This window comes from Helianthus annuus, chromosome 9 (genome assembly GCF_002127325.2).
Source record: "Helianthus annuus cultivar XRQ/B chromosome 9, HanXRQr2.0-SUNRISE, whole genome shotgun sequence".
Taxonomy (NCBI): Eukaryota; Viridiplantae; Streptophyta; class Magnoliopsida; order Asterales; family Asteraceae; genus Helianthus; species Helianthus annuus.
This window is the reverse complement of record NC_035441.2, coordinates 14,970,979-14,996,082: the sequence shown is the minus strand read 5'-3', so window position 1 is coordinate 14,996,082 and position 25,104 is coordinate 14,970,979. Positions and strand designations below refer to the sequence as shown.

Here is a 25,104-nt window from a genome sequence, read left to right as displayed (position 1 = left end):
AAGGATGCTTTCTCCTAATATCCTCAACTGATGATATCCCGATCTCAAGTTGATCTGGAAGTAGTAGCTGGAAACTTGTAGTTGATCATATAAGTCATCAATTCTCGGTAAGGGGTACCGATTCCTGATGGTTAGCTTGTTTAACTCCCGGTAGTCTATGCACAATACTTTTTCCTCATTAGTTCTTTTGAGTTCCTCTCAGGTCGGGCTGTATACACATACGAAAACTATCGTCCTTCTTCCTAACGAATAACATTGGAGCTTCCCAAGGTGAGAAGCTCGGCCTGATAAATTCCCTTGCCTAGCAGCTCTTGCAGTTGCGTCGAAGGCTCCTGTATCTCGGACGGAGCTAGTCGGTAAGGCGCCTTTGCCACTGGTGTCGTTCCTGGCACTAGATCTATTCGAAACTCCACTTTTCGCTATGGAAGTAACCCAAGCAAGTCTTTGGGAAAGACTTCTGGGAATTCCTTCACGACAGAAATGTCTCCTAGCTTTGGCTCCTTGGTCTCCTTGTCGACGACATGAGCGAGGAAGGCTATGCAGCCTTTTAGGAGACACTTCTACGTCTTCATAACCGATGTGGGATGTCACAATCCGCCGCCTTATGAGGCCCAGCGTTCTCGCATCAACTGCGTGAAGGCCATGTACTATAAGGGTTTCATCATTCTCAAGAGGGATGTGAATGATTTTCTCATGACAAACAATTTCAGCTCTAACCTTGGATATCCAATCCATGCCGACTACAACATCGAAACATCCTAAACCAATTGGTAGCAGGTCAATAGAAAATTTCGTTCCCCAAGTTCAAGTGTACAACCCTTAATAACTTCATCCTCTTCGACTAATTTCCCATTTGCTAATTCTATTGAATAGGGGGTGTCTAGCTTACTCGTTTCTAGACCAAGTAGGTTCTTAAATTCTATAGATACAAGGCTAAAGTCGGAGCCATTATCAATCAAAATGGATGCATAGTGTTGGTTAATAGGGAACATACCCGTCGCAATATTTAGGTCCTGGCGTGCTTCACGAGCTCCGTTCGTGAAACTCTTCCTCGTGCTTGGTGCTTCTTAGGGCAATCTTTCCTAAAGTGCCTCGTGTCACCACATTTGAAACAATTAGGAGCTCTATCATTAGCGTTTCCGCCTTGGTTGTTGTTGTTACACTACAAAAAAAAATCCATTTAGTGACATACAAAAAGTGCCATAAAAAACCAAAAATGTGCCATTAAAGACCCTTGTAGGAATGGGCATCACACAAAAAAGTGACGCTAGAAGCGCTGACGCTAAAGCCTTTTAGTGACACTTTTTGGATCTGCCGCACAAAGTTTTTGGGCTTTTAGTGGCATTTAAATTTTTGCCATAAAATAAAAAAGAAACTTTTGTGGCACAATTTTTATGCCTTTAAAAAGTAATCATAATCACATAGCTATACTAGTTTTAGTGGCACTTTTTTTTGCCACGATATAAAAAACCTTTTATGGCACAAATATTGTATTGGTAAAAACTGTTTCGAGTTAAATATATGTACTATTTTTAGTGGCACATAATTTTGCCATAAAAATTACATTATTTACAATATAAAATATAAAATAAAAGATAAAGTTGTAAATGTAAAATTCATTATATCATAACTTCAATAATAAGTTCGATCCAAAACATATTTCAAATGTTACGAAAACACCGTGAACAATTAACATATTCCAAATACTAAATATTTAAACAAGGAGTCTAAATGATTTTTTGGGTGAAAATTCCAGTATCATAAAACTTAGCTCCAAAGCTTCTCATGATATCTACCCTGCGATCATCAACCATATAAACAAGTATTAGTATTGATTCAAAAAATTCTAAAAGTTCTTTAAACTCAATGTTCTTGATTCAAAAGAAAAACATGTATAAAAATGACCTGAACATCTAACAATTAGACAAAAAATAAACATATCATTCAGCTATGCATGTTTCTAAAATCATCTAGAACAAAGGAATTTAAAAAATAAATTATAAAGATTACACAATGCATGAAGCCATAAGCAATCAAACCCAAACAAAATTTTTACAAATAAAAAAGACACATACACCATACATTCAGCCATATACAATCAAACCCAAACAGATTCATAAAACGTGTTTACAAAATTTGTTCAAATACAATACTAAACTAATAGTTATAAACATATAATAATATTATTCTTATTAAGGTAGTCCAAAACCTAGCATACAGGGAGTATATGTATAAATCAATGCACCTTAAAATTCACTAAATTATCAGTACCAAGAATTTGGGAGGAAGTAATTCTCGTTCTTGGATTAATTGGTAACGGGGGCCATGGTTGAATAAAACAACATAATAAATATACTTTGGACACGTTTTAGTGGTTTAACTGGCTTCTTTTATAGTTTGTTTATAAGATTTAACCAATTTAAAATAAGAGTCTTATATTTAAGCAATTTAAGACAAGAGTCAACCTGGATTGACTTATTTATAAATGCAAGAAATTAGGGATGAGCAAATGGTACCCGGTACCGGTACCGTACCGAATTTACCGAACCGGGTACATTTTCGGTACCGGTACTTACTTTTGGGGATTTTCGGTACCGGTACTTTCGGTTCCGGTACCGGTTCGGTACCGAGCTCATCCCTACAAGAAATCGATAGGATGTCATACATACCACATCATTGTCCGGATGGTAAAGGTTAAGATTTGGATGTACCCATCTTGTCCGTATCACCTATTTAACATACAAAAACTAAAATTAAGATTCAAATTAATAAAACATTATAAAAAAAAAAAAAAAAAATGGTTCACCTATTTACCTCATTGCATTACCTGTATTGTTGAAATACCTGCCACATCACCAGCGGCTCTTGGTATTCTTTACTGTTGCATGCTTGTGTTGATGTAGCATGTGCGATATAGTTCACGTCTTCCCTCGCCACATCAGACTGAGATAACGCCTTCTCAATGCATAATATGACATGCTACCTAATAACCATACATACAACCTGGTGGTTAAATACACAAGCTCATGCCTCATATATAAGAGGGTTGTTTGATCTACCTTCAGGGTGAGGCATTGTCATATGATAAGCATCAGAACTGAAGACACAATTTAAAATCAGAATCTAGAAGCTTACATCAACCACATCAGTTCCCTTGTCCATATTATGTATTAATAGGTTGTTGATGTGTTCTACACAAAGTTCTTGAAAGAATGCAAGTAAATATATAACATGTTAAGATATCTCTCTATATATGCTAGAAACACGTAAGGTCTTAAAATACAAAATTACCTCCAGGTCAGGACAGCGATAAAACAGTGGATCTCGTGCTGTGGTGCATCAACCACCATGACAACTTGTAGAGTCACACAAGTTAGTAGCTTGAAATAAAACAAATAATATACTTGTATGCAATTAAACACTCACCAAATCGCTACGTTCAAGAACACTCCAAAGTTGTCTCCATATATCCAGATTCTTCTCAAATGGAGTAAGAACAAGACTATCATTCTCCTCAAGCCTGCAAAACAAAAGTTTCAGAATGACAAGAGCGTAACGGTAACATTTTTTTCCTATGATACAACTAGAATGAGTTCATGCGCAAAACAGAGTGACAATGATTATCATACAATTTAAAAGTAAGCAACATAATTAAAATGAATGTTAATCCAAATAAAATACAACCTTGCAAGACTACGGCGCCAAACTAAAAAGGCACGCCTTTCATTAGCATCAAGTTCTTCAACAGTCATGTTGGCATTCCATGCTGGTCTGAAAAAACAAAACGTAGAAAAATTAGGAATAAATTTAGAACCATTAAATATGCAAAATAAGACACGACCGCAAATTAAATGGGTTGTGTACTTTATGCCATAATTATAACTTAAAAAGAGAAAATAGCATAAGATTTATAATTTAATATAGTTGTGTTATATACATTTGTGTTTTTTAAGTAAATTTTAATTTTAATATATTAATTTCAGAAAAAAAAATAAAAAATTCGGGTTGAACGGGTCGTGTTCGGGTCAACCCACAAAACTTCGGGTCGTGTTCGGGTCAACCCACAAAACTTCGGGTCGTGTTCGGGTTCATATGTATGATACGATTTTCGGGTTCGGGTTGAACCTGTCAACCCGCGAACACGACCCATTTAGCCCCCCTAAAAATGATAGTGTCAAAAGATGCATACCTTCTAGGAACACTAAGACTGCTAGCATGCAAAGCTTCCTCTTTCTTTTGGTTTTCTCTTCTTTCATGAGGAGTCAGCTCACTGGTGCTAGAACCTTACTCTCTATGCGGTTAAAGAATACATAAGTTGACCATCCACAACATAGATAAGAAAAACAAGATAACAAATATGTCGTATACAGTATATCAACATCCTATGTTTCATTTTATGCCACTAATAATGAGTTTTCATATCCTTATGGATGTATAAATTTGTAAGAGTATGTTATATTTGACCATTCACTTTTTCTCTCTGCCCACTAAACCGAGAGTAGATTTACAAGATTAATGTTCTTTCCAGCTCCTAATTTTACAAAACTAATTTTAATCTAGGTAGTTAAAAGAGCTAGGTCCACTCAAGGCACAAGACCTCACGTGTCGCCTAAGCGCAAGAAGCAAAATATGTCTAACAATGAAAAAAATAAAAAATATATATCTGGCCGTCGCATGGTTCCTTCTCCCCTCTCCCGAGCGCCTAGGTGCACACACTTTTACTACTATGATTTTAATGTTCATAAATAGGAACCGTACAACAAAATAACAAACCAACCAACCATATAAACATAAAGAAACAACTGAACTCCACCGTCATCATCTTCTTTATATAAAAACACCACTCTTGCACAGGAAACATCAACAACAACAGCCATGCCCAGTAAATCCCACAAAGAGCAAGGCTATTTGTAGAGTCTAGCAAATCCTGCCTATTCCGCTCATCCCAAATCAGTTTGGATTTACCTCTACTTGGAAATGGTCCGATTACATGAATCACAAGGCCTAATTCTTTTTCACAAAAACACAAGGATCATAATATACAAAACCCTTGTTACATACATACAACTATCAGCACATCTTGCATGTATCTCCTTCCTAATCAACTAATCATATCATCAGTTGGCCATAAGTTCATACCCACAAGACCTAATTTTAGCACAACCAACTTAAAAAATGATTATCATAGACCATGACAACATCTTTAGCAGAAAACATAATAATAAAATATGAAAACAAAAGAAGCAAACAACATACAAATCAATAAGGGTATTGACGGCGGCGGGGTTATCAACGGAGAAAAGGCACACAGCATCGTCAGCTTGCTGAATAACGGCGTCAAAACTCCAAAAAGTCATCTCCCCTGTACATTCACATTTCACTGCTAGAATTTACAAAAAAAAAAAAAAAAAAAAAAAAAAAAAAAAAACCCTCAATGATGAAACTGGCATGCAGGAGTATATCATTTAACAGGGATGACTGAAATAAAATGATGAAATTGAATCAAGGGTGTTACAAATGGATTAGTCTTCAATCAGAAGTCAACTTCAGTAAGTTCAAATTGACAAATTAGAAATACAATGTCTAATCATAACAAATGATGTGTTACCATAACACTCTACAGCAACTTAAATTTAAACTAAGAGGACCTAGTTTAATATTACTGAAACAATTTACCTTTCTTCCATTGATACAAACACTGTTTGCCTAGAAACATGTATCTTGCAACGCAATTGTCTTTAAAATTTCATTGCATATATCACAATTACAGCAAAGGGTAGGGTTCCAGCGTGAACAACCTCCCAAGAGTGAACTGCGTGAACAAATCTGGACCCTTCATTTCCTTTTTAGTTGTTAAGGGTAGGATTGTAATTATATAAAAAATTAGATTTAAATCATTATTTTAATAATTGAATTAAGTTACCTCTTTCCTAATTTAAATTCATTATCTACATTATGTTTTATTTATTAATAAGATAATTATCAAAACAAACAATAAATCACCATATTTCAATTTTAATTGTTATTTCAAATTTCATCATCAGAATTCAAATTTTGATTTTTAAGATCCACGTAACCTTCATATTTCAACGATATACGCATGTGTACTTGGATATAAATAGAACAGTACACATGTGTACTCAGCATCGTACATATGTGTAATTAGCTACATAATACATACATAGAAACAATACCTGTAAAACTATTTTATATTTAACAAATTACAAGTTCCATAATGTTTTCCAAACCAAACAAAAAAACAAATAATTACAAGTTCCCGTTTCGTAAAAACAATAAACCCAACATAATCGAAAAAACAAAAGACATAATCTTTTACAACTATTCGTCACGTTGTATGCTGAAGCATCCTTATCAACCTCATACGTGAATCATCCTTATCGACCTTCAATCTTCACTTTTCTTGTTAACGACATCTCCTATAATAGCACAAAAAAACTCAGCAACTAATACTTTGCATAATTCACATGTGTACATCAACAACTTCACACATTCAATACACAAAAAAATGAAATATCACAAAAGCAGACGCTATACACATGTGTACATTAGGTTAAAATTAGAGCAAAATCAGAATACACATGTGTACATCGCATTAAAACAGAGCAAAATCAGAATACACATGTGTACATCGCGTTAAAAATAGAGCAAAATCAAAGAATTGAACAAAAAAACTCAGCAACTAATACTTTGCATAATTCACAAGTGTACATCAACTACTTTACACATTCAATACACAAAAAAAAACTGAGATATCACAAAAAACAGACACTATACACATGTGTACCTCTTGGAGACGGGCACCATTTTACACACCTAAATACCGTCGTTCCGCTAGAGGGTCAAAAGGGTAAAATAAAAGAAAAAATAGCTTAAAAGAAAAGGCGTCGACAAGTTGAAAGTCACCTAAACTTTATCTTTGATAAACAACACATCTTAAATCATCTTATAAAAAAGATTATTACTGAACTAAAACAATTTTGGTAATCATATTTGACACAGTATACTATATGTTTTATTTTAATTTTTTTAGAAAGAAAACATTTTGACCCTTTACTCAACTCACAAAACATTACCCGTTCTGACCCATTACTCAACCCACCCGGCCTGCTCAACCCTTTTTATACTAATCTAAACTATAACCACATACGATATGCTCCGAAGTCTTTTTTTTTCTTTGCAGTCATAGCACTTAAATAACTAAAGTTATTTTAGCCTTTCTAAAATTGTATTCTATTTAATATTTTGTAAAAGAAAGACCAAAAATGACCGCCATTGCATCTTCAGATTTTCTTATCCCTGTAATATTTGTGCACTGCATAGATTAAGATACTGGTACCAGATGTAAGAACCAGGCCCATACAGAAGGAACCCATAAGAAGCCATTCGCAGGGCTCGGAGCCAATTATGGTCCAGCAGACTCCATGTGACATCCTGATAATAATACATTACATCCACTTTTAAATCTCAAAAGCGAAAAAGTCAAATTACAAATTCAAACTTTCATGAGAGGTTGTTAATTTTTAATGTTGATAACAGAGGGTCAATAAAAACAGATTGTAGAGTCTTTTCCTGGATAATATATTATATGTCATCTTATGGTTTGACTAGATAGTCTGCTTTGTGTGTATAAGTTTAAACTAGAAAAGCATAGCACGTAACACACAACTAACTCGAGTACTCGACTACAAATGTATTACGCGGCTTAATTATCTGAAAAAAGTTTCTAAATCCAGTTGGAATTAAATTGTTAACAGTTCTTTGGATGATATAAACAAAGGCCGAACCATTATGAGAATAACAAATCAAGCATTTGACTTGAAAAAAAGTAGAAGATTTTGTTTGGTGGGTCCGTATCTCATTTTCTATTTCATTAAGAAACTTACATTTCTTATACAAAAGAATGCGGCATTTCATCGAACACTTGGCGTACAAACTTACAGACAAGAAAAAACCCCAGGAGTGTATAAGAAAACTAAACACCATATAAAATTAATCATTAATTATTTTCAATCATCTTCTCTAAAGCATCTTATATCACAAAGGTCATTTATTTCAGGCCGTAACCTAATTCTATCACAAAGATCATCAAAAACAGTGAAACCCAATATACAATTATGACAAACAAATCATTGAACATACCTGTGGTAGGATGCGGCTGTTGATCTCCAGAAGAACCAACGACTGTGATCTTCTCTTGTTCATTCATTGTTTTTGAAAATTTGAACAGAAAATTGGAACCGAAAGAAGGTCGTTCGTCGTCAGATTCTTCAAAATTTCAAATTCGTTCGGGTATCCGTCTGTGAAGATGGAGGTGGCCGGCGATGATGAAGATCGAAGTGGCCGGCGGCGCTAGGGTTCCGATAAAACATGAGCGGGGATGCTGCAAATTGAATTTGAAAACGTTTTAGAATAAGTGGGTGTTGATGATATTAATTTTTTTTTCAACCGCAATGATAATGATTGTCGGCATAGTCTCCTCTACTTCCGACGGCATGCAGGTTGACGTCGGCGGCGATGATATGTGAGAGAGAAAGATATTTGTGATTGAATAGGAGGTGAATAAAACCTAAATGTAGATATAAACGGGATTTATGCAATCAATTTAATATCAAAAATTACACAAATACCCTTATTCACTTAATTAAATAGTAACAAATAACCAACTAATTACCATCATGCCATTCACTTAAAATTTCAAGATCATAAAAATCAAGGGCCTAGATCAGTTCACGCAGTTCACTCTTGGGATTTTGTTCACGTTTGAACCTAATCCTTACAGCAAATCCTAACAGGTAACTAAATATCTCAAATCAACCAAAGCAATAAGGTAAAAAAAAAAAAACTAGAACTACAATGTCTAATCATGGCAAATGGCTACAATTTTTGTTACCTTGAATATAGAAATGGAATGTAATCGGACCACTTGTCAAAACCCTAGTGTTTCAGAACCACGAATCAAGATTTGGAAATGAATGCTCAGATGGAAATGAACTATGGAGAAATTCCTGACAACTTCAAAGCTTTGAGAGGGAATTGGGAAAATTTGGGTTTGTGGGAACCTATGGCGGAGATCTGAGATAGTTAGGGCAAATTTTGAGAGGGAGTTCAAAATTTTGGGAGGGAATTAATTGTTGGGGGAAAATTTGAGAGGGATTTGAATAGGGATGGCAATGGGTCGGGTATTTAGTAATCCTAAATCCATGCCCACTTATAAAATTGTGTCTCATACCCGACCCAATATCCGTTGGGTATTTGTCGGGTAATTACCGTCGGGTATCGGGTATACCTATTAATTTGTTAAAAGATATATGTTGGGGTTTCCAAATACATTTCTTTTTCTATTACAATTATTTTGTATTTTATTTATACAACTACAATTATAAATTAAAAAAATACATTACATAATATAAGTTTTATCATAAATTAATAATAACTTTATAGTACTTATACACTTATATATATATATACTTTACAACATACAAAATATAAATAATATTATCAAATTCATATACTAAAAGAAAAATTATTTTTTCACATTATGAACATAAAAAAAATAAAAATACTAATAGACAACGGTTAATGGAAAATAAAAATATAAATTAAAAAATCCTGGTATATGATTAGGTATATAGTTCGGGTAAATAGGTATTTGGTTTCAGGTAATCGGGTCGGGTATCACCTAATCCCATACACGACCCATACCCACGAAAAATTTTAAATCTAATCACATACTCGGCTCAATACCCTTCAGGTATCGGGTATACCCGTCCTATTTGTACCGGGTTTCGGGTATATTCGTCAGGCTCGGGTATTTTTGCCATCCCTAGATTTGAAAATGTTAGCTGAAAAATTTGGTAGCTTAGTGGAGAAAAAACAAAGAGTTCCAGGCAGGACACCTAATATGCCCAGAAAGATGTCTTTTTGGGCCCTCATCTAAAACGCCTAGAAATATACGCTTTTTTGGGCGTTATTCTTATAAAATTGGGCGGTTCTTGATTACCTATAATTACACAAGTATATTTTGGCGATTTGGGGTCCTAGATGCCCAAAATAAATTTTCCAAGCGTCTAGAAAATAGATATTCTAGTAGTGACTGTTCACGAGAAGCTACGGAAATTGTTTATATAGAAGAATATAAATATAAATTTTGGTGAAACGTGATTGAAAAATTAATATTGGAGAGAGATGTAAAGAGGAAAAACTAATATTAGGAGGGAAAATATTTCAAGACACATTTTATTGAAGTGCTCTAAGAAGGGTTAAGATAAGATTTTAGAATTTAGAAGCACTTAGGAAATAGTGGCATACGTAAAGTACCATTAAAAGTTATCAAATATTTTAGTGGCATATGGAAAGTATCACTAAAAATCTAAATTAGTGGCATAAGGACTAAATGCCACTAAAAACGTGCGCTAAACAAGTGTGGCACACGTAAAGTACCACTAAAACCTAAATAAGTGGCACAAAAGCTAAATGCCACTATAAGTGTGTGCCACTAAATGGACTTTTTTTTTTGTAGTGTTATTTCCTTGGTTGTAATTACTATTTCCTCCTTGGTTGGGGTATCTTGCCCAACAGGTATCCTTGTTGTGTCCCTTTTTCCCACATCCATCACACCTAGGTCTCGGGCATCGACCTTCATGGTGAAACTTGCATCCGTCGCATCTCGGCTTATTTCCCAAATAAACCCTTCCTCTGGCCTCATTGGTGGCTCCAAAAGTTTTCGTGCCACGAGGCGGGTTTGCTTCCCTTCTTTTATTTGCGTTTGAGTTGTCATGACTTGCTTGGGTTCCTTTCTTCAAGCTTGAAAACGTTCTTTTGTTGTCGCACGAAGACTCCACATGCCTTTTCCCTTTCAATGGGCTTACATTTGATTTGTCCACCGTTACTCCGCCCTCGGTAGGACCTAGGGCAAGAGTTATCGCCTGAGCGATTCCCATTATGGCTCCTCTTAGTCCGCCGCTGTTTGTTGTGTTGCTTGCTTCGTATTGGACAATTGCCTTAGCGACTTGTTGGTTCAGTTTAAATATCCATGAGATTTTGTTTATAAAGATAACATGAATTTCAGTTTAAATTCAGTTGAGATACAGAGTGAGAATTATGTATGTATATATGTACGAATGTACAATCTTTTTAATATATATATATATATATATATATTTAAAAATAAGATTAAATTGCCACCATTGTCCCATTGTCCCTGAGGTTTAGGTCCGTTTGCCAGTTTCATCCAAAATGACTTTTTTTGTGCCAAATAGCCCTTCACCTTTGGCATTTTTTGCCATTTTCATCCAAACCACTAACTTAGTTTACTTTTTATATTAAGTGGAAGGATATTTGGAATGAAACTGACAAATATAAAACCACAGTGACGATTTTGGCAATTTAATTAAATTCTTTTTAATTCCTTTAATTTAACTAATTATTTAGTCACATATATATAAAACTGAATATATATGCGTTTCTTATAAAAAAAATTAATAGTTTTGTCAAATAATTTTTATAAATTTTCATCCAACCACTAACTTAGTTATTTATTTCTTTTAAGGTGAAGAATCTTTTAAATTTTATAAAGTAAAACAAAAATTAATTTCCAATTTTTTTATACATCAGTTTTATAAAAATAAAACCTATTTCAACCTCTAAATTATATAAAACTAAAATGCTAGTTACCTTATAGAAAAATGTCAAATAAACAAATCTAATCATCATATGTACCAAGTTTGTAATTTATCTTCTACTCTTTTAAATTCGCTCCTAATAAAAAGCAGTAGCCACTGCCCCCCCCCAGTCAAACAACATATCGTTACGAAGCTTTAAAATTACCCACCAAATAGTAAGTATAATGCCATGAACCAAAAGTTTTTTTACTCAAAACACACTCTAAATAAATATTAGTTAGTTACCCTAATTAGATAAATATTTTATTTCTGCCAAAGAATTTCTTAGGTGCTCAACACATCTAAAAATAGGAGAATTGGTTTTTAATAAACCAACCTTTGCTTCATTGGTAAATAATAATCCTACCTACGTAATTCGTATACAATAATCTTACCTATGAACATGTTGGTTCTTAATGAACTCCCGTTAATTATTTTTAACTGAAGTTAGTTTTTAAATTTATTTATTACACAAACAACCCTGTAGTTCTAATTTACTAGTTTTAACTATTTTGTAAAACCAAAAAACGTCAAGGGCCATGTAATTAAATTTTATATGTACATATGTGTACTAGTTCCAGATTTATCACAAACACCACTCGAAAATCCTCCTTTTCCTCGATTTTGATTTCCGATGTAAACAACTACCATCACCACCGCCACCGCCATGGGAGTTCTCTGACGGATCAAGTAAACGACCACCAAAATTGGAATTTCGGACAAAAGAACTCAGCCACCGCCGCTGCGGCGTTGCCGCCGGCCATCGCTCACGGCGCTGTCGCCGTCAAAAGTCCTCTCCGGACCTCCTCCGTCTCGTCTCTCTCTCTCTCTCTCTCTCTCTTGCTGTGTCATCGTGCCACTACCAGATGGTGGTGGTGGTGGTCGGCCGTCATACAGATCGAAAAGGAAGGGGGTGGGGTGATTTGCAGGTGGGTGTGTGTGTGGGGTGAGCCGACAACTCCACCGCCGGTATTACAGCTAGCAACCGGCTGGCTGATATGCTTGTCAGACAGAGGATCGAGGAAGTAGAGAAGATGAGAGAGGCCAGTGTTTTGTTTGTCTGATTCAAAAATGAAGGGAATTAGGGTTTGTGCCATTTAAATAGCTAGGTTTACAACTACATGGACTGTTTGTGTAATAAATAAAACTTAAAAACTAACTTCAGTTAAAAAAAAAAAAATTAACGAAAGTTCATTGAGTACCAACATGTTGATAGGTAGGATTATTGTATACCAATTACGTAGGTAAGATTATTATTTACCAACGGGACAAATGTTGGTTTATTAAAAACCAATTTTCCTTTAAAAATATGTAATGTTTTACAATTTTTTTTTTCTATCTGTACTCTGGATTAAATACTAAAAGTTGTAATGAAAAGAGAAAAGTGCCCGGATAGTCCCTTGCTATTATTTACAATTTTTTTCTATCTGTACACTCGATTGCTATGTGATGCACACCATTGATATTTATTTTATATATCGTTTTCTCTTTATAAAACTGATCTATATAAAAAAACCGGATACTAATTTCTGTTTTAATTTACAAAATTTAAAACATCCTTCACCGTAACAGAAAAAATAAACAGAGTCAGTGGTTTGAATGAAAAGAGAAAAGTGCCCGGATAGTCCCTGTGTTTTGCTCAGATTTCACCTATAGTCCTACATTTTTAAAATTACTGCTATAGTCCCTAAGTTTTGTAAATTCGTTCTCGGATAGTCCCTAGCTTAGATGGGGTTAGTTTTCTCAGTTAAATGGAGAGTGAAATGACTAAAATACCCTTAATACCTACTCTCTCCCTTTTTCTTCTCTCTTTCTCGTCTGCTCTACATAACCAAACCATCATTACCACCTTCACACCTCCACACCACCACCACCACCAAATCCCAACCGCCACCACCTTCACACCACCAAAACACCCAACCCCTTTTCTTTCTCTCTTTCATTTTCGTTCTTCTATGTCGGAAAAACGAACCACTACCGAAGGATGGTGAAGGGTTTTGGTGGTGGCTGATGACATTGATGATGATGTAGTAGCTCGGAACAAAATACACATTCATCGTCGGAATTTAGCACCTATTCACAATAGATCTGATCCGTACATGCTAGATCTACATTTTCCGGCGAAACTTTAGGTTCTGATGGCTTTAACGTTGGTCGTTAATGATTCAATGAAGAGAAACTTATCGTTCACGCAACGAATCACAACGGTTACGATCACGTGTTCAGTGCTGCTAGTGGCGGTTATATTCGTACAGGTGTAGTAATCCACTAATTCACCATTAAAATTGTTATTATTGTGTTCATAGATCATATTTTTTTCTTTATAATTGCTAGAACAGCTTGGATTCTGTCACTTTTGCTAAATTGAGTCATACTACATTTATTGATATCAACTGATTTATTAATTTTATCATAGATTCCTTGCAATTTGGACATATTTTAGTGGATCATATTAGAACAATTTCGGTTGCACAGAGTACAACTTACAAAAGCACGACTTTTTTTCCATTTATTTTTTACAAAAGCACGATTGGTTTTTGGTCGCTGGCCGGGGAAGAAAGGGGTGGGGGTGATATGAGGCAGGGTGTGGAAGGAGGTTGGATCATGGATGTTGCAGGTTTTATTGAAGAAGAGGTGCGGTGGGGCCATAAGGCTTTATTTAATTATATTCTTTTATTTATTAGGTTTTTAATAGCAAGGGCATTATAGTCATTTCACACCAACTTAACTGAGAAAACTAACCCTCATTCTCGCCAGGGACTATCCGGGAACAAAATTTGAAAAGTTAGGGACTATAGCTGTAATTTTAAAAAGTTAGGGACTAAAGGTGAAAAAAGGGTAAACCACAGGGACTATCCGGGCATTTAACTCGAATGAAAATTTATAAAAAACATGTGACAGAACTATTAATTTTTTTTTATAAAAACTGAATATATATTCTGTTTTATATATATTATGACAAAATTAATTAAATAAAAGAAATTAATAAGAGTTTGAGTAAATTTCCAAAATCGTCCCTGTGGTTTTAGATTTGCCAGTTTCATCCAAATATCCTTCAGCTTAACATAAAAACTAAACTAAGTTAGTGGTTTGGATGAAATTGGCAAAAAAATACCAAAGGTGAAGGGCTGTTTGGCACAAAAAAAAAAAGTCATTTTAGACGAAACTGGCAAATAGGCCTAAAGTTCAGGGATGATTTTGGCAATTTACTCTAAAAATAATTAATGTATTTATTATTATTTATGATTATTTGTTTTAATATTTAAGGTAAAATGACTAAAGTACCCTCATGTGGGGTCCAATTGGTCAGACTTAACTATAAAAATTAACTAAGTTAGGGTCAAAGGATATAACGTCCAATGGTTTGTAAACATTAGGTAGGTTTAGTGTACTTATCAAAGACAAAGGACACAGTTTGCAATAAGTAACATACATAAAGGATGATTTTTGTAATTTACTCAGTATAAATAGTTAAAAAGGGGAAGACTTCATGTACATGTTACAAAATTCAAGAGTTATATATTAATTTTTCTTTATAAAATCGAGCCAAACCAAGCCGGGCCGAGCCAGCTCGGTTTAAAACCAAGCCGAGTCCGAACTTAGATTTTCAGGTCGGTTCCAAATCCAAACCGACCTAGCTCGGCTTATAATCAAGCCGAGCCCGAGCTTGCATTGACTCGGCTCGGCTCTTGAACAACCCTATTAGGATATAACAGCTTCAACCAATAATTAACATGCTATGGGACTTGCAAGTGTGTAGTGCTGATTTTATGCTCCAACCGGCAATCGGTTCAGTCAGTCAGTTAACTACAAGTAATAACTAGTTTAATACCCATCCGGTGGACGAGTTACGCTAACAACATAACAAACAAAGATAATGTATATTGAGGGTGTTTGGGATTGCTTCTCCTTTTCTTCTTTTCCATCTCCATTTTTAAAAGTTACAACCATCTAACTTTTCCTTTTCTTCTTTTCAAACCACAAAAACTCATTATAACTCATCAAATGAGGCGAAGGAAAATGCCTCGAGGCCTGATTATGTTCTTTTAAACCTTAAATATTACCATTTCTTTCCCCAAAATTGTAGGTGAGGCTGGTTACATATAACATAAGAAAATGAGTTGCAAGTTCAAAACATATAAATATTATATAACAAAAGTAAATTGTGGTGTTATATCACAGTAAAAAGAGTAATGATTATACTAATCGTGAGCATGAGCTTTCGCCATAGAATATATTGCATTAATTATTTTATATTATTTCTTTTAAAATGATAAAGTTGTTTTATGATCAGGGGCGGACCTTATGTTGTCCGAGTCGTAGCACGGGCTACGGCTCAACTTTTTATCGGTAGTGTAATTTTTTTCGGTTTTTAAACCAAGGATACCCGTGAACAACTACGAGGACACCCCTAAAAAAGAGTCTGTAAGTCCAAATCAATTGAAAATGATAAGCCCAAATCCCAATTGCCCAATATGTTAGCCCAAATCATTTGAAGATTGTAAATAATAAGCCGAATTGCCCAATATGTTAGCCCAAAATAATAAAAGATTGTAAATAATGCCCAATTGCCTTGAAGTTTTAACGCACGGCACGGCACAACTACGAGGATACCAATCAATTGAAAATAATAAGCCCAAATCCCAATTGCCCATTTCATCAGACTAAAAGCACACTATAAGCGATGGTGATAAATTTGCAAACTTGAATGGAATAAGTGATCTTGCGCGTGTTATGGTTGAAACGGGAATGCATAGTTCTTTTCATTCAGTTTATCGGGTAGTGAAGTTAGCTTTGCTTTTACCGGTTGCAACCGCAACCGTTGCAAGATGTTTTTCGAAATTGAAGCTTGTCAAGACGGATTTACGCAATCGAATGGGCCCAGAATTTTTTAACAATGCTACGGTTTGTGCGGTCGAAAAGGATTTTTTAAATGAAGTAAAAGACGACCATGTGATAGAACGATTTCAAGCTAAGCTATGAAAAAAAGAAGAGGACAAATCTATTAGGTATTTGTTTAACTTTATTTATTTATTTATTGTCGTTTTTTTTAATATTGTACGATTGCACGTTGAAAAAAACATTTAGGATACCCATGAGTTAATGTTCTAGTTCCGGTTTATGATTATAATACATATACATAAGTCAAAACTACATATTATTAAAAGTAATTTGTTTGCATTAAAATAATAAAGGTTAACCTACTGCTTCTGGCTACGCATTCTATTCCAAGTTCCAAACCGGAGAGTGCCATACCATTAAACAATCAAAACTGTACCGTTTGATCTCAAATCGGCCTACTTCCTTTGGCTTGGGCAGTTCCATTGGTTTATAAGTATTAACTCAATGGCTTAGGTTGGTTTGATTGGTTTCAATGGTTTATAAGCCACTTTTTAACACTTACATCCGTTAAATATCTATTTTCAACTTCAGTACAAGTTTTAAGCTATTTTCACATTAGTACTCATTCCATTTTTTTCATCCCATTTAGAATTTTATAAAAATAATACAACACAATATTGTATAATAGTGAATATAATAGCTTTGATACTTCATTACTTGACAAAAAATGTTGCGTTTTGATTTTCAGGAGTTGCTATGTTAGTAGTTACATACCTGATACCTACATTAACGATCCATCTCTTCATACCCAACTACTAATAATTCAGTTACAAAAAGTACAATATTTAACTATTTTTTTATAAAACAATTTAGAATGTAATAAAAATATGGATACATTTTTACACCTCTTTGTTTTCTCATAAAAATGGTTACACTTATTTTCAACTGAGAGTTTTATGGTTGACTTATAAATTATCTTTTGTTCACGACGATTCTTCCTCCATTCCCATGGTTTTTCAGGATTTGCTGAAGCCCACAACCCAATTCTCTTATCTCTAGCATCTTTTTCCCACTGTTGTTACAAACAGGTTAGCCGTTTTTATATTGCTCGATCAAATAACAGAAAACAAAGAGGTTATATTACCTTTTCTAGCTCCGGTCGTTTGTCATTAGCTCCATAGTGCCATACAAGTCCTTTCTTCAACATTCGTTCATGTTCGATATTCATAAAAAAATTGACTTCACATTTCATGTTTGCAACCGTATTTTTTTTCATAGGGGTGAGAGACTCTTACCCGAGACGATACGATGGGATAGTGTTTACTGTTTAGCCTAAATGGATCGGGGTGAGTGATTTGAAAAACAATTACACTTAATGGGTTTAATATATATATATATAGGGAGCGGTTAACATACATTAGGCCTTATCATACTTCACGTACGCGACACTAGTAACAGTCAGATCAGGGTTGAAAGCGTGATTATTTGGATGCGTGATTATTTAAAACATGCGTGATTATCTTCAGTAGCATAGTCCCATGCGTCTGAAACATCAGTCTCATGCGTGATTATCAGTTCCCTGCGTGATAAATCAGTCTCATGCGTGATTAATCAGTTCCAAGCGTGATAAATCACATATATCTGACGGTTAGAACTCGTCGCGTACGTGAAGTACGATAAGGCCTTTTGTACATAATACTTTCTCTCTCTCTCTCTCTATATATATATATATATATATATATATACACACATATATAGGGTAAGGTTCATGCGAGAACCGCGAGAACCAATGTGAACACAACCTAAAATACCTAAAAAAACCTAACCCCCACCCCCCAAAAACCTAACCCACCCCCCCCCCCCCAAAAAAAAAAAAAAGAAAAAAAAACCTAACCTCCCCCCCCCCCCCCCCACACAAGCTAAACGCTAAAAACTTTCAATTGAGATTATATTAGTAAAACCATAGGACTGCAGTTGCCCCCTAGACCCAGTAATACACAGACCTTTCAGTTGAAAAATGCTGTATGGAAGATGTCTTATACCCACACCTACTATGTTTAACATATTCAAGCGTTTCATATCTCCAAATTCCTTGGGCAATTTTTCAACTTCTATACAATATAGGAGATTTAAATCTCTTAAACTTTCCATCTTCCAGATATTGTTTGGGATATCATGTAAGGATCTACAATGACTTTAAGTCAAGTGATTTCAAACGTGTCAGCATACAAATGCTATCCGGAAGATGCTTAATCTCTTTCATCGAAAAACGTAGCTTCTCTAGAATTTGTAACTGGTACTGATCAGGAATACTGCCTTTAAGGGTGAGCTCTCTTAAATGTTGTAAACCACAAGTGCTTGTTGAAAACGACTCAAGGTTTGTGCAAGCACATAGACCAAAAGATATAAGCTTCTCAATATTTCCACTCGATGAGGGTAGAGGTTCCCGATATATACAACTAAACTGAAACTTAGGCAAATTACTGTCTGGATGCAGGGGGCATCCATTTGTTAACAACAAAATGTTCAAACCTTGGGCAACCGTTGAAGTTAAAGTAGACAAGATTTTTTAGAAAACCCACGGGAGCGTGAATTTCTTGAAGGTAATAACATCCTTCAAGATCTAACTCCTTGAGATGTGGAGTCATCTCGAGATTGAGGTTACTCACCTTAGAACCACCAAGGCAGAGGAATTGGAGCTTTGGACATTCAACGGGCATGTGGAGTTCTACAAAGTCATAACATCCTTTGAGATTTAAGCTTTCAAGATTTGGAGTAATCCCGAGGTTAAGGTTACGCACCTTAGAGCCACTAAGATTGAGGGATTTGATGTTTAGACATTCAACACACGAGTGGAGTTCGAAAAATTCATGACATTGTTCAAGATTTAACTTCTCGAGATTTGGAGCCATAAGGTTAAGGTCACTCACCTTAGAACCTTTAAGGTTGAGAAATTTGAGCTTTGGACATTCAACGGGCATGTGGAGTTCTACAAATTCACCACATCCGCTAAGATTTTACTCCTCAAGATGTGGAGTTATCCCAAGGTTAAGAATACTCACCATAGAACCTTTGAGGTTGAGAAATTTGAGCTTTGGACATTCAATGGGCATGTGGAGTTCTACAAAATCATAACATCTGCTAAGATTTAACTCCTCGAGATGTGGAGTCATCCCAAGGTTAAGGTTACTCACCATAGAACCTTTGAGGTTGAGAAATTTGAGCTTTGGACATTCAACGGGCAAGTGGAGTTCAACAAATTCATTACATCATTCACAATTCAACTTTTCGAGATGTTGAGTGTTCCCAAGGTTAAGCTTACCCACCTTAGAACCACTGAGGTAGAGGAATTTGAGGCTCGAACACTCAACAGGCAAGTAAAGCTCTGGAAATTCTTTACATCCTTCGATATGTAATACCTCGAGGTTTGGAATCATCCTAAGGTTAAGGTTACTCACCTTAGAACCACTAAGATCTATGGATTTGAGGTTTGGACATTTAACAGGCAAGTGGAGCTCTACAAATTCACTACATCCATCAAGATGTAACTTCACGAGATGTGGAATCATCCCAAGGTTAAGGTTACTCACCTTAGAACCAATGAGATTGAGGAATTTGAGCTTTGGACATTCAACAGGGATGTGGAGTTTGAAAAAGTTAAAACATCCTTCCAGATTTAACTTTTCGAGATTTGGAGTCATACTAAGGTCAAAGGTTTCTAACTCTGAATATCTGAGATCAATGAATCTTATCTTATTTAGAACCTAACATTAGAACAGAAAAAATATTAGTGAAATGACAAAATATAATATAATATTATAATGCATGATGCAAAACAACAAATCAACCATTATTCTACCTTTCTTTCTCCTCCTTCCCAAAGTTCAAATATATTGCTCCCAACCATTTCAAGGTTAACGAGCTTATTTGCTTGAAACGTTTGAGGTAAAGACGGAAAAGGGTATTGAGGCCAATATAGAGATTGTAAAGCATCTCGTAAGTGTTGAGTAACTTCATCAACAGCCCATACTATATCTCCTTTATGCACCGAAAGAAATCTAAGTTCCCTCATTTTCCTAAGACCTCTCATAATAGTTGTTGGATAGAGACTTGTGTATTTTAGTTTAATACTTCTTGTTACTTCGGTACCCTATAAAAATAAGCATATATGAAACTTTGGTCAAAACAAATAAAAATGTTGTAGTTTTCCCCCATTCATATAAACTTGAACTTACCAATTCATTAACCAAAATATCTTCAATTTCCTCTTTAATCCATAATCGGGTATGCTTGCTAGGCTCAAGAGGGTGCATACCACGAACAATATTCCAGCCCATTTCTTCTATATGGTCATGGAAACGCAAACCGTCATTATCAGAAATAGTTATCAAAGATTTCTGCTCAAGAACTCTTAAACCAATATGAGCATTAAACCCACAACTTTCAAGTATTCTTATCGAGTCATCTTTCATTTCACCTTTCAGTAAGCATACAACATCTAAAAATATTTCTTTCTCATCATTCTCTAGGCCATTATAGCTTAGTTCCAATCTTTTCAAAGTTTTCTCCAATGGAATTGTTTTTAGTCTTTCTACGGTGTCTACCCATTCATGCTCAGTTCTACCACAAAGATGTGAACCTAAAACTTTGATTGTTAAGGGAAGACCGGCAGCATAACGTACAACTTTTCTTAATAGCTCTTCATACCCTTGATCTGGAATCTCCCTCCCAAATGCATACCTACTAAAGAGGCTAATTGCTTCCTCATCCGATAACAGAGTGACATCATGAATAACATTCACTCGTTGTGCTACTAACACTTGCTCATCTCTTGTGGTTATGATGATTCTACTTCCCGGCTTAAACCAGGTAGGCTCACCTGCTAATGCTTCAAGCTGGTCTATATCATCCACATCATCTAGAACTACAAGAACCTTTCTATTAGGCATCATCCTTTTCCTCATACTTTTTCCATCAGACACACCAGCTACAACAATGGTTTGATCATTTAACACGGATGAAAGGATCTGCTTTTGCAAATCCTTGCAGATCCTTTCAACCCAGACAAAGAGCCTTTTGAAACTTCTCTAACATTTTCAACAAAGCTCTTACCTTCAAACCAGATGGATATATGATCAAAAATAGCTCTCGCCAAAGTCGTCTTCCCACCACCTCCAATCCTTGATCCCTATCATCCGAACATCATCTATATCAAGTTCCAATGATGAAATTATGTCCCTTACCCGAGTCTCCATGCCTACTAACTTCCTATCGATGCTCAAGTTGATGAGATGCAGCTTTAGTGAAACGTCTTGAACGATTTGTTGCATAAATTTTGCTTCATTCCTGTGGGTTAAAAAAGATTGGACTAAATTACTTATAATCCCACATAAAACCTTAGATGACATGGATGTCCCTATTAACCCTATAACATTTTGCAATACGGATGAACAGTGTTTTATAATTATTATTTTTTTTTTGCTTTTTGACTATTTTGCCCTTTTGTCTTTTCCTTTTATAGTGTTTTATAATTATTATTTTTTTTTGCTTTTTGACTATTTTGCCCTTTTGTCTTTTCCTTCTTTTATTTTTATAGTTTTGAATTTTATTCCATAAACAGTGGTTGTCACCTGCATGGCATGTGTCTATAGATTGCTTTTATTTTTTTCCTTACTTCAACTTTTTTTATTTACCTTCCCTTTTATGTTTTTGAGTTTTTTTTTTTAGTTTTGAATTTTTTTTATACTTTTGTGATTTCTTTTATCTTTTACTTTTTATTTATAGTTTTGTATTTTTTGACCTCTTAACTTTTAGCGTTAACACTTACAACCCTTTAAATTTATAAAACTTTGTAACCAAGTTTTACGTGTTGGTATACATTAAAATTAATTTGCATTATTTTACGTTTAGACGTAAATTTTCGGGGAAATGACTTGGGTCAAGTATAATATGTTCTCATCCGTATAATTATATACGTTTTCAGTTAGTCTATATTTTAACGTAATTTTTTGGAAAATGAGCCGGGTCAAATATAATACACTTTTGCACTTATTTTTATTTAAGTTTTCAATTTCTCTACATTTTGACGTAAATTTTGTTTGGAAACGAGTAGAGTAAAATATAATACGTTTTCCCGAGTCACTTTGCGTTTTGACATCGCCACAACTCGCTATAACTATTTTCTTACATGCTTATTTTAGTGCACATCTCAAGTCAAATATAACACGTTTCTATGCTTATTTTTACGGACTCTTTTCCTTTCTTGATTTTTTTCTAGACTTTATTATTTCTATTTCTATACTTTTCTTTATGTTTAGTGTTTTAGTTTTATGCTCCTTTTTTTATTAAAGTTATATTTAAGCTAACGTCTAAGTTTTCATTTACAATTAATTTAAAATCAGTCCATCCCGCTGTCCAATTTAAATTTATTTTAATGGTTTTCAATCGATGTAAAAAATGTGTCAATATTCTTTTGATTTTATTTCTTTCGTTTGGTTGTTATATTGAACCAGATATCGAACGAAATCCCGCAGCGTAGCACGGGTAATCCACTAGTTAAAAACAAATTAGAAAGAAACGAGAGTGAAGAATACCCGTTGAAAGTGTTCTTCAACTCCATCCCAGCGAGGTCGGCTGCTTCTTTTAGAGCATTTTTCCATCTTCCAACATCATTTTCCTTTTCCTATTGCCAAAGTGCAAAACTTTCTTAGTATTAACAAATCATTTCAGTGAACAAATACAAATGAAGTGATAAAGATGTTACCAGAATTACATCTTCCAACGTCCTCTTCCTCTTCTTTGTGACCTGTTCAAAGGCTTCCCCAACTGACCCACTTTGTTTGCGGACTTCAGTGGGTTCCACATCATAGAAGATGGGGTAAGCAGTATGCTCGGTCATCTTTTGGCACTCCATAATCTTTACGAGCTCGTCTAAGCACCATGATGAAGATGCATAGTTCCTGGAGAAAACAATGATGTAAAATCTCGAGTCTTCAATGGACTCGATGAGCTGATCTCCGATTCTTTCCCCTTTGTTGATTTTTTCATCATCCTTATAAGTTATAATGCCTTTATTGACAAGAGCATGATAGAGATGATCAACAAAGTTCTTGCGGGTGTCTTCACCCCTAAAACTCAAAAAGACGTCATACTTGAAGCTCCTTTGTATGGATGAAGCTGAAGTAGATGCCATTATGCAAGTGTTTGATGGATCAAACAAAGTGAAATCTTTAATGGTTGAGGGAAATTTATATGAACTCGTTAGAGATTAATAATCAATACTAAGAAGACAACAATTTGGTATCAATATGATTTATGATGGGTTGGGACAAAGTATTCTTGTTTGCATTATACAAAAGATAAAGACCATAAAGATAAAAGTATACATGACCCTCCATAAAAGTGATTAATTACGCGTGATGACCATTTACATGTTTAGTGTTTTTCTTTTTGACTTTATGGGTGCCAACAGTTAAAGGTGTGTATTTATATGTATAAAAAAGTAAAATGTGGAAATATTATATTCTAACAATTAGACCATGTGTAGTGGGAGGGGGCAGACCCTCGGGCATTTTGTGTCATGTGGAAATTTAGTCAGCATGTGGGTATTGTGGGGCATTATGTTAAAAGGGGTGTAGCGGGGCTTGAAATCTTGTAATGATTAGATATTCTAATAGAATTAAATAAAAAATAAAAACTATCAAAAAAGAATGCTATTGGCTAAAGACACAAGTGAACGCGTTTACAAAAGTACGCCCCACCCTTTTTTTTTTTTTTTTTTGAGCATGTTTAACACTATTACAAGTTCCCGGATTATCTTTAATCATGATTTTCAGTGGGCAAATAAAAAAAGAGAACAGTGCTAAAACCTGGTGGAGTTCTAAGATCTATGGTTTTGAGGTTGGCATATTTAACAGGTAAGTGGAGTTCTACAGATTCATTACATCCATCAAAGATTTAACTTCACACAAGTAGTTTCAAAACATTGTATGATTAATACTTGGATATCTACTAGTTATATCTTTTATCATTATAAGTAAAAACATTTTGATTGCTTGCAACCTTTTGTTTTTCTATTTTTAATTTGTATACAAAATTGAATGCTATATTTGCAAAACAACATACAACATCCCAATTACAAACTTCCCAATTCACATAAATAGAAGAAAGAGGAAACAAATCATTATCCAAAGACAGACAAAAACTAGAATTCTAAAACAGTTTCATCCATGAAAGGATCTTTTTTACTTTCTACCAAAGGCACAAACAGCCAAAGGCACAAACAGGACTCTATAAATTCTATAATTTAGAAAGTAAAAACCAGAAAACTACTTGAAGTAAAAAAATATTGTAAAATTTCGCTATGTGAACACTTCTCAAAATGTCACCGAAGACGACCAGGTTTTTTATTAAGCATGCAATCTACAGCATAGACACACACACACACACATATATATATATATCATAAACTGTAAAGAAAAAACTTAGCGAACAGGCTGCTGGTTATAGTGGCTCTTCTCCTTTTTAGCTGCAGCAAGTCGTGCATTTCTTGCCGCGGCCTCACTAGCAGCAGCCTTGGCGG

The 25,104-nt window shown here is 34.8% G+C and overlaps 2 protein-coding genes and 3 long non-coding RNA genes across 6 annotated transcripts in view; all 5 read right to left on the bottom strand.

Moving 5' to 3' along the window:
- Positions 1–1,742: 1,742 nt before the first annotated feature.
- LOC118481976 lies at positions 1,743–3,169 on the bottom strand. Its single transcript, XR_004866515.1, has 3 exons — positions 2,828–3,169; positions 2,670–2,729; positions 1,743–1,792 (listed from the first exon to the last, which is right to left on the bottom strand). It is a non-coding gene; the product is annotated as an uncharacterized LOC118481976 (long non-coding RNA).
- Positions 3,170–3,404: 235 nt separating this feature from the next.
- On the bottom strand, positions 3,405–9,111 carry LOC110874121. 2 transcript variants are annotated; one of them, XR_002555660.2, is made up of 5 exons: positions 8,912–9,111; positions 5,257–5,380; positions 4,190–4,291; positions 3,685–3,771; positions 3,405–3,520 (listed from the first exon to the last, which is right to left on the bottom strand). It is a non-coding gene; the product is annotated as an uncharacterized LOC110874121 (long non-coding RNA). The 2 variants fall into 2 exon arrangements; XR_002555662.2 differs by having other exon boundaries at positions 5,257–5,362.
- An 8,239-nt stretch (positions 9,112–17,350) lies between these two features.
- LOC110874123 lies at positions 17,351–18,108 on the bottom strand. Its single transcript, XR_002555663.2, has 2 exons — positions 17,668–18,108; positions 17,351–17,595 (listed from the first exon to the last, which is right to left on the bottom strand). It is a non-coding gene; the product is annotated as an uncharacterized LOC110874123 (long non-coding RNA).
- A 1,652-nt stretch (positions 18,109–19,760) lies between these two features.
- Positions 19,761–25,104, bottom strand: part of LOC110877199 (disease resistance protein RPV1-like) — a 188,679-nt gene continuing 183,335 nt past the window's right edge. The window contains exons 4-5 of the mRNA XM_035977340.1: positions 20,383–20,673; positions 19,761–20,287 (exon numbers count right to left, since the gene is read on the bottom strand). Of these exons, the coding sequence (XP_035833233.1) occupies positions 19,793–20,287; positions 20,383–20,673 (786 nt within the window). The 3' untranslated portion in view covers positions 19,761–19,792. The remainder of the gene's footprint in view (positions 20,288–20,382; positions 20,674–25,104) is intronic.
- Positions 21,483–23,804, bottom strand: LOC110877200 (disease resistance protein RPV1-like). Its single transcript, XM_022125362.2, has 3 exons — positions 23,287–23,804; positions 23,117–23,205; positions 21,483–21,869 (listed from the first exon to the last, which is right to left on the bottom strand). Exons 1-3 carry the CDS (start codon positions 23,713–23,715, stop codon positions 21,659–21,661), a joined length of 729 nt encoding a protein of 242 aa, XP_021981054.1. The 5' UTR covers positions 23,716–23,804; the 3' UTR covers positions 21,483–21,658.

What these genes read in the sequence shown, in the direction of transcription:
- LOC110877200 (XM_022125362.2), bottom strand. Translation starts at nt 23,715, where the DNA reads ATGGCATCTACTTCAGCTTCATCCATACAAAGGAGCTTCAAGTATGAC. An exon ending in CGTTGGAAGATGTAATTCTG is followed by an intron (nt 23,206 to 23,286) that starts GTAACATCTTTA and finishes CTTTGGCAATAG; the next exon opens with GAAAAGGAAAATGATGTTGG. An exon ending in TTGAAGAACACTTTCAACGG is followed by an intron (nt 21,870 to 23,116) that starts GTATTCTTCACT and finishes TTTAACCCACAG; the next exon opens with GAATGAAGCAAAATTTATGC.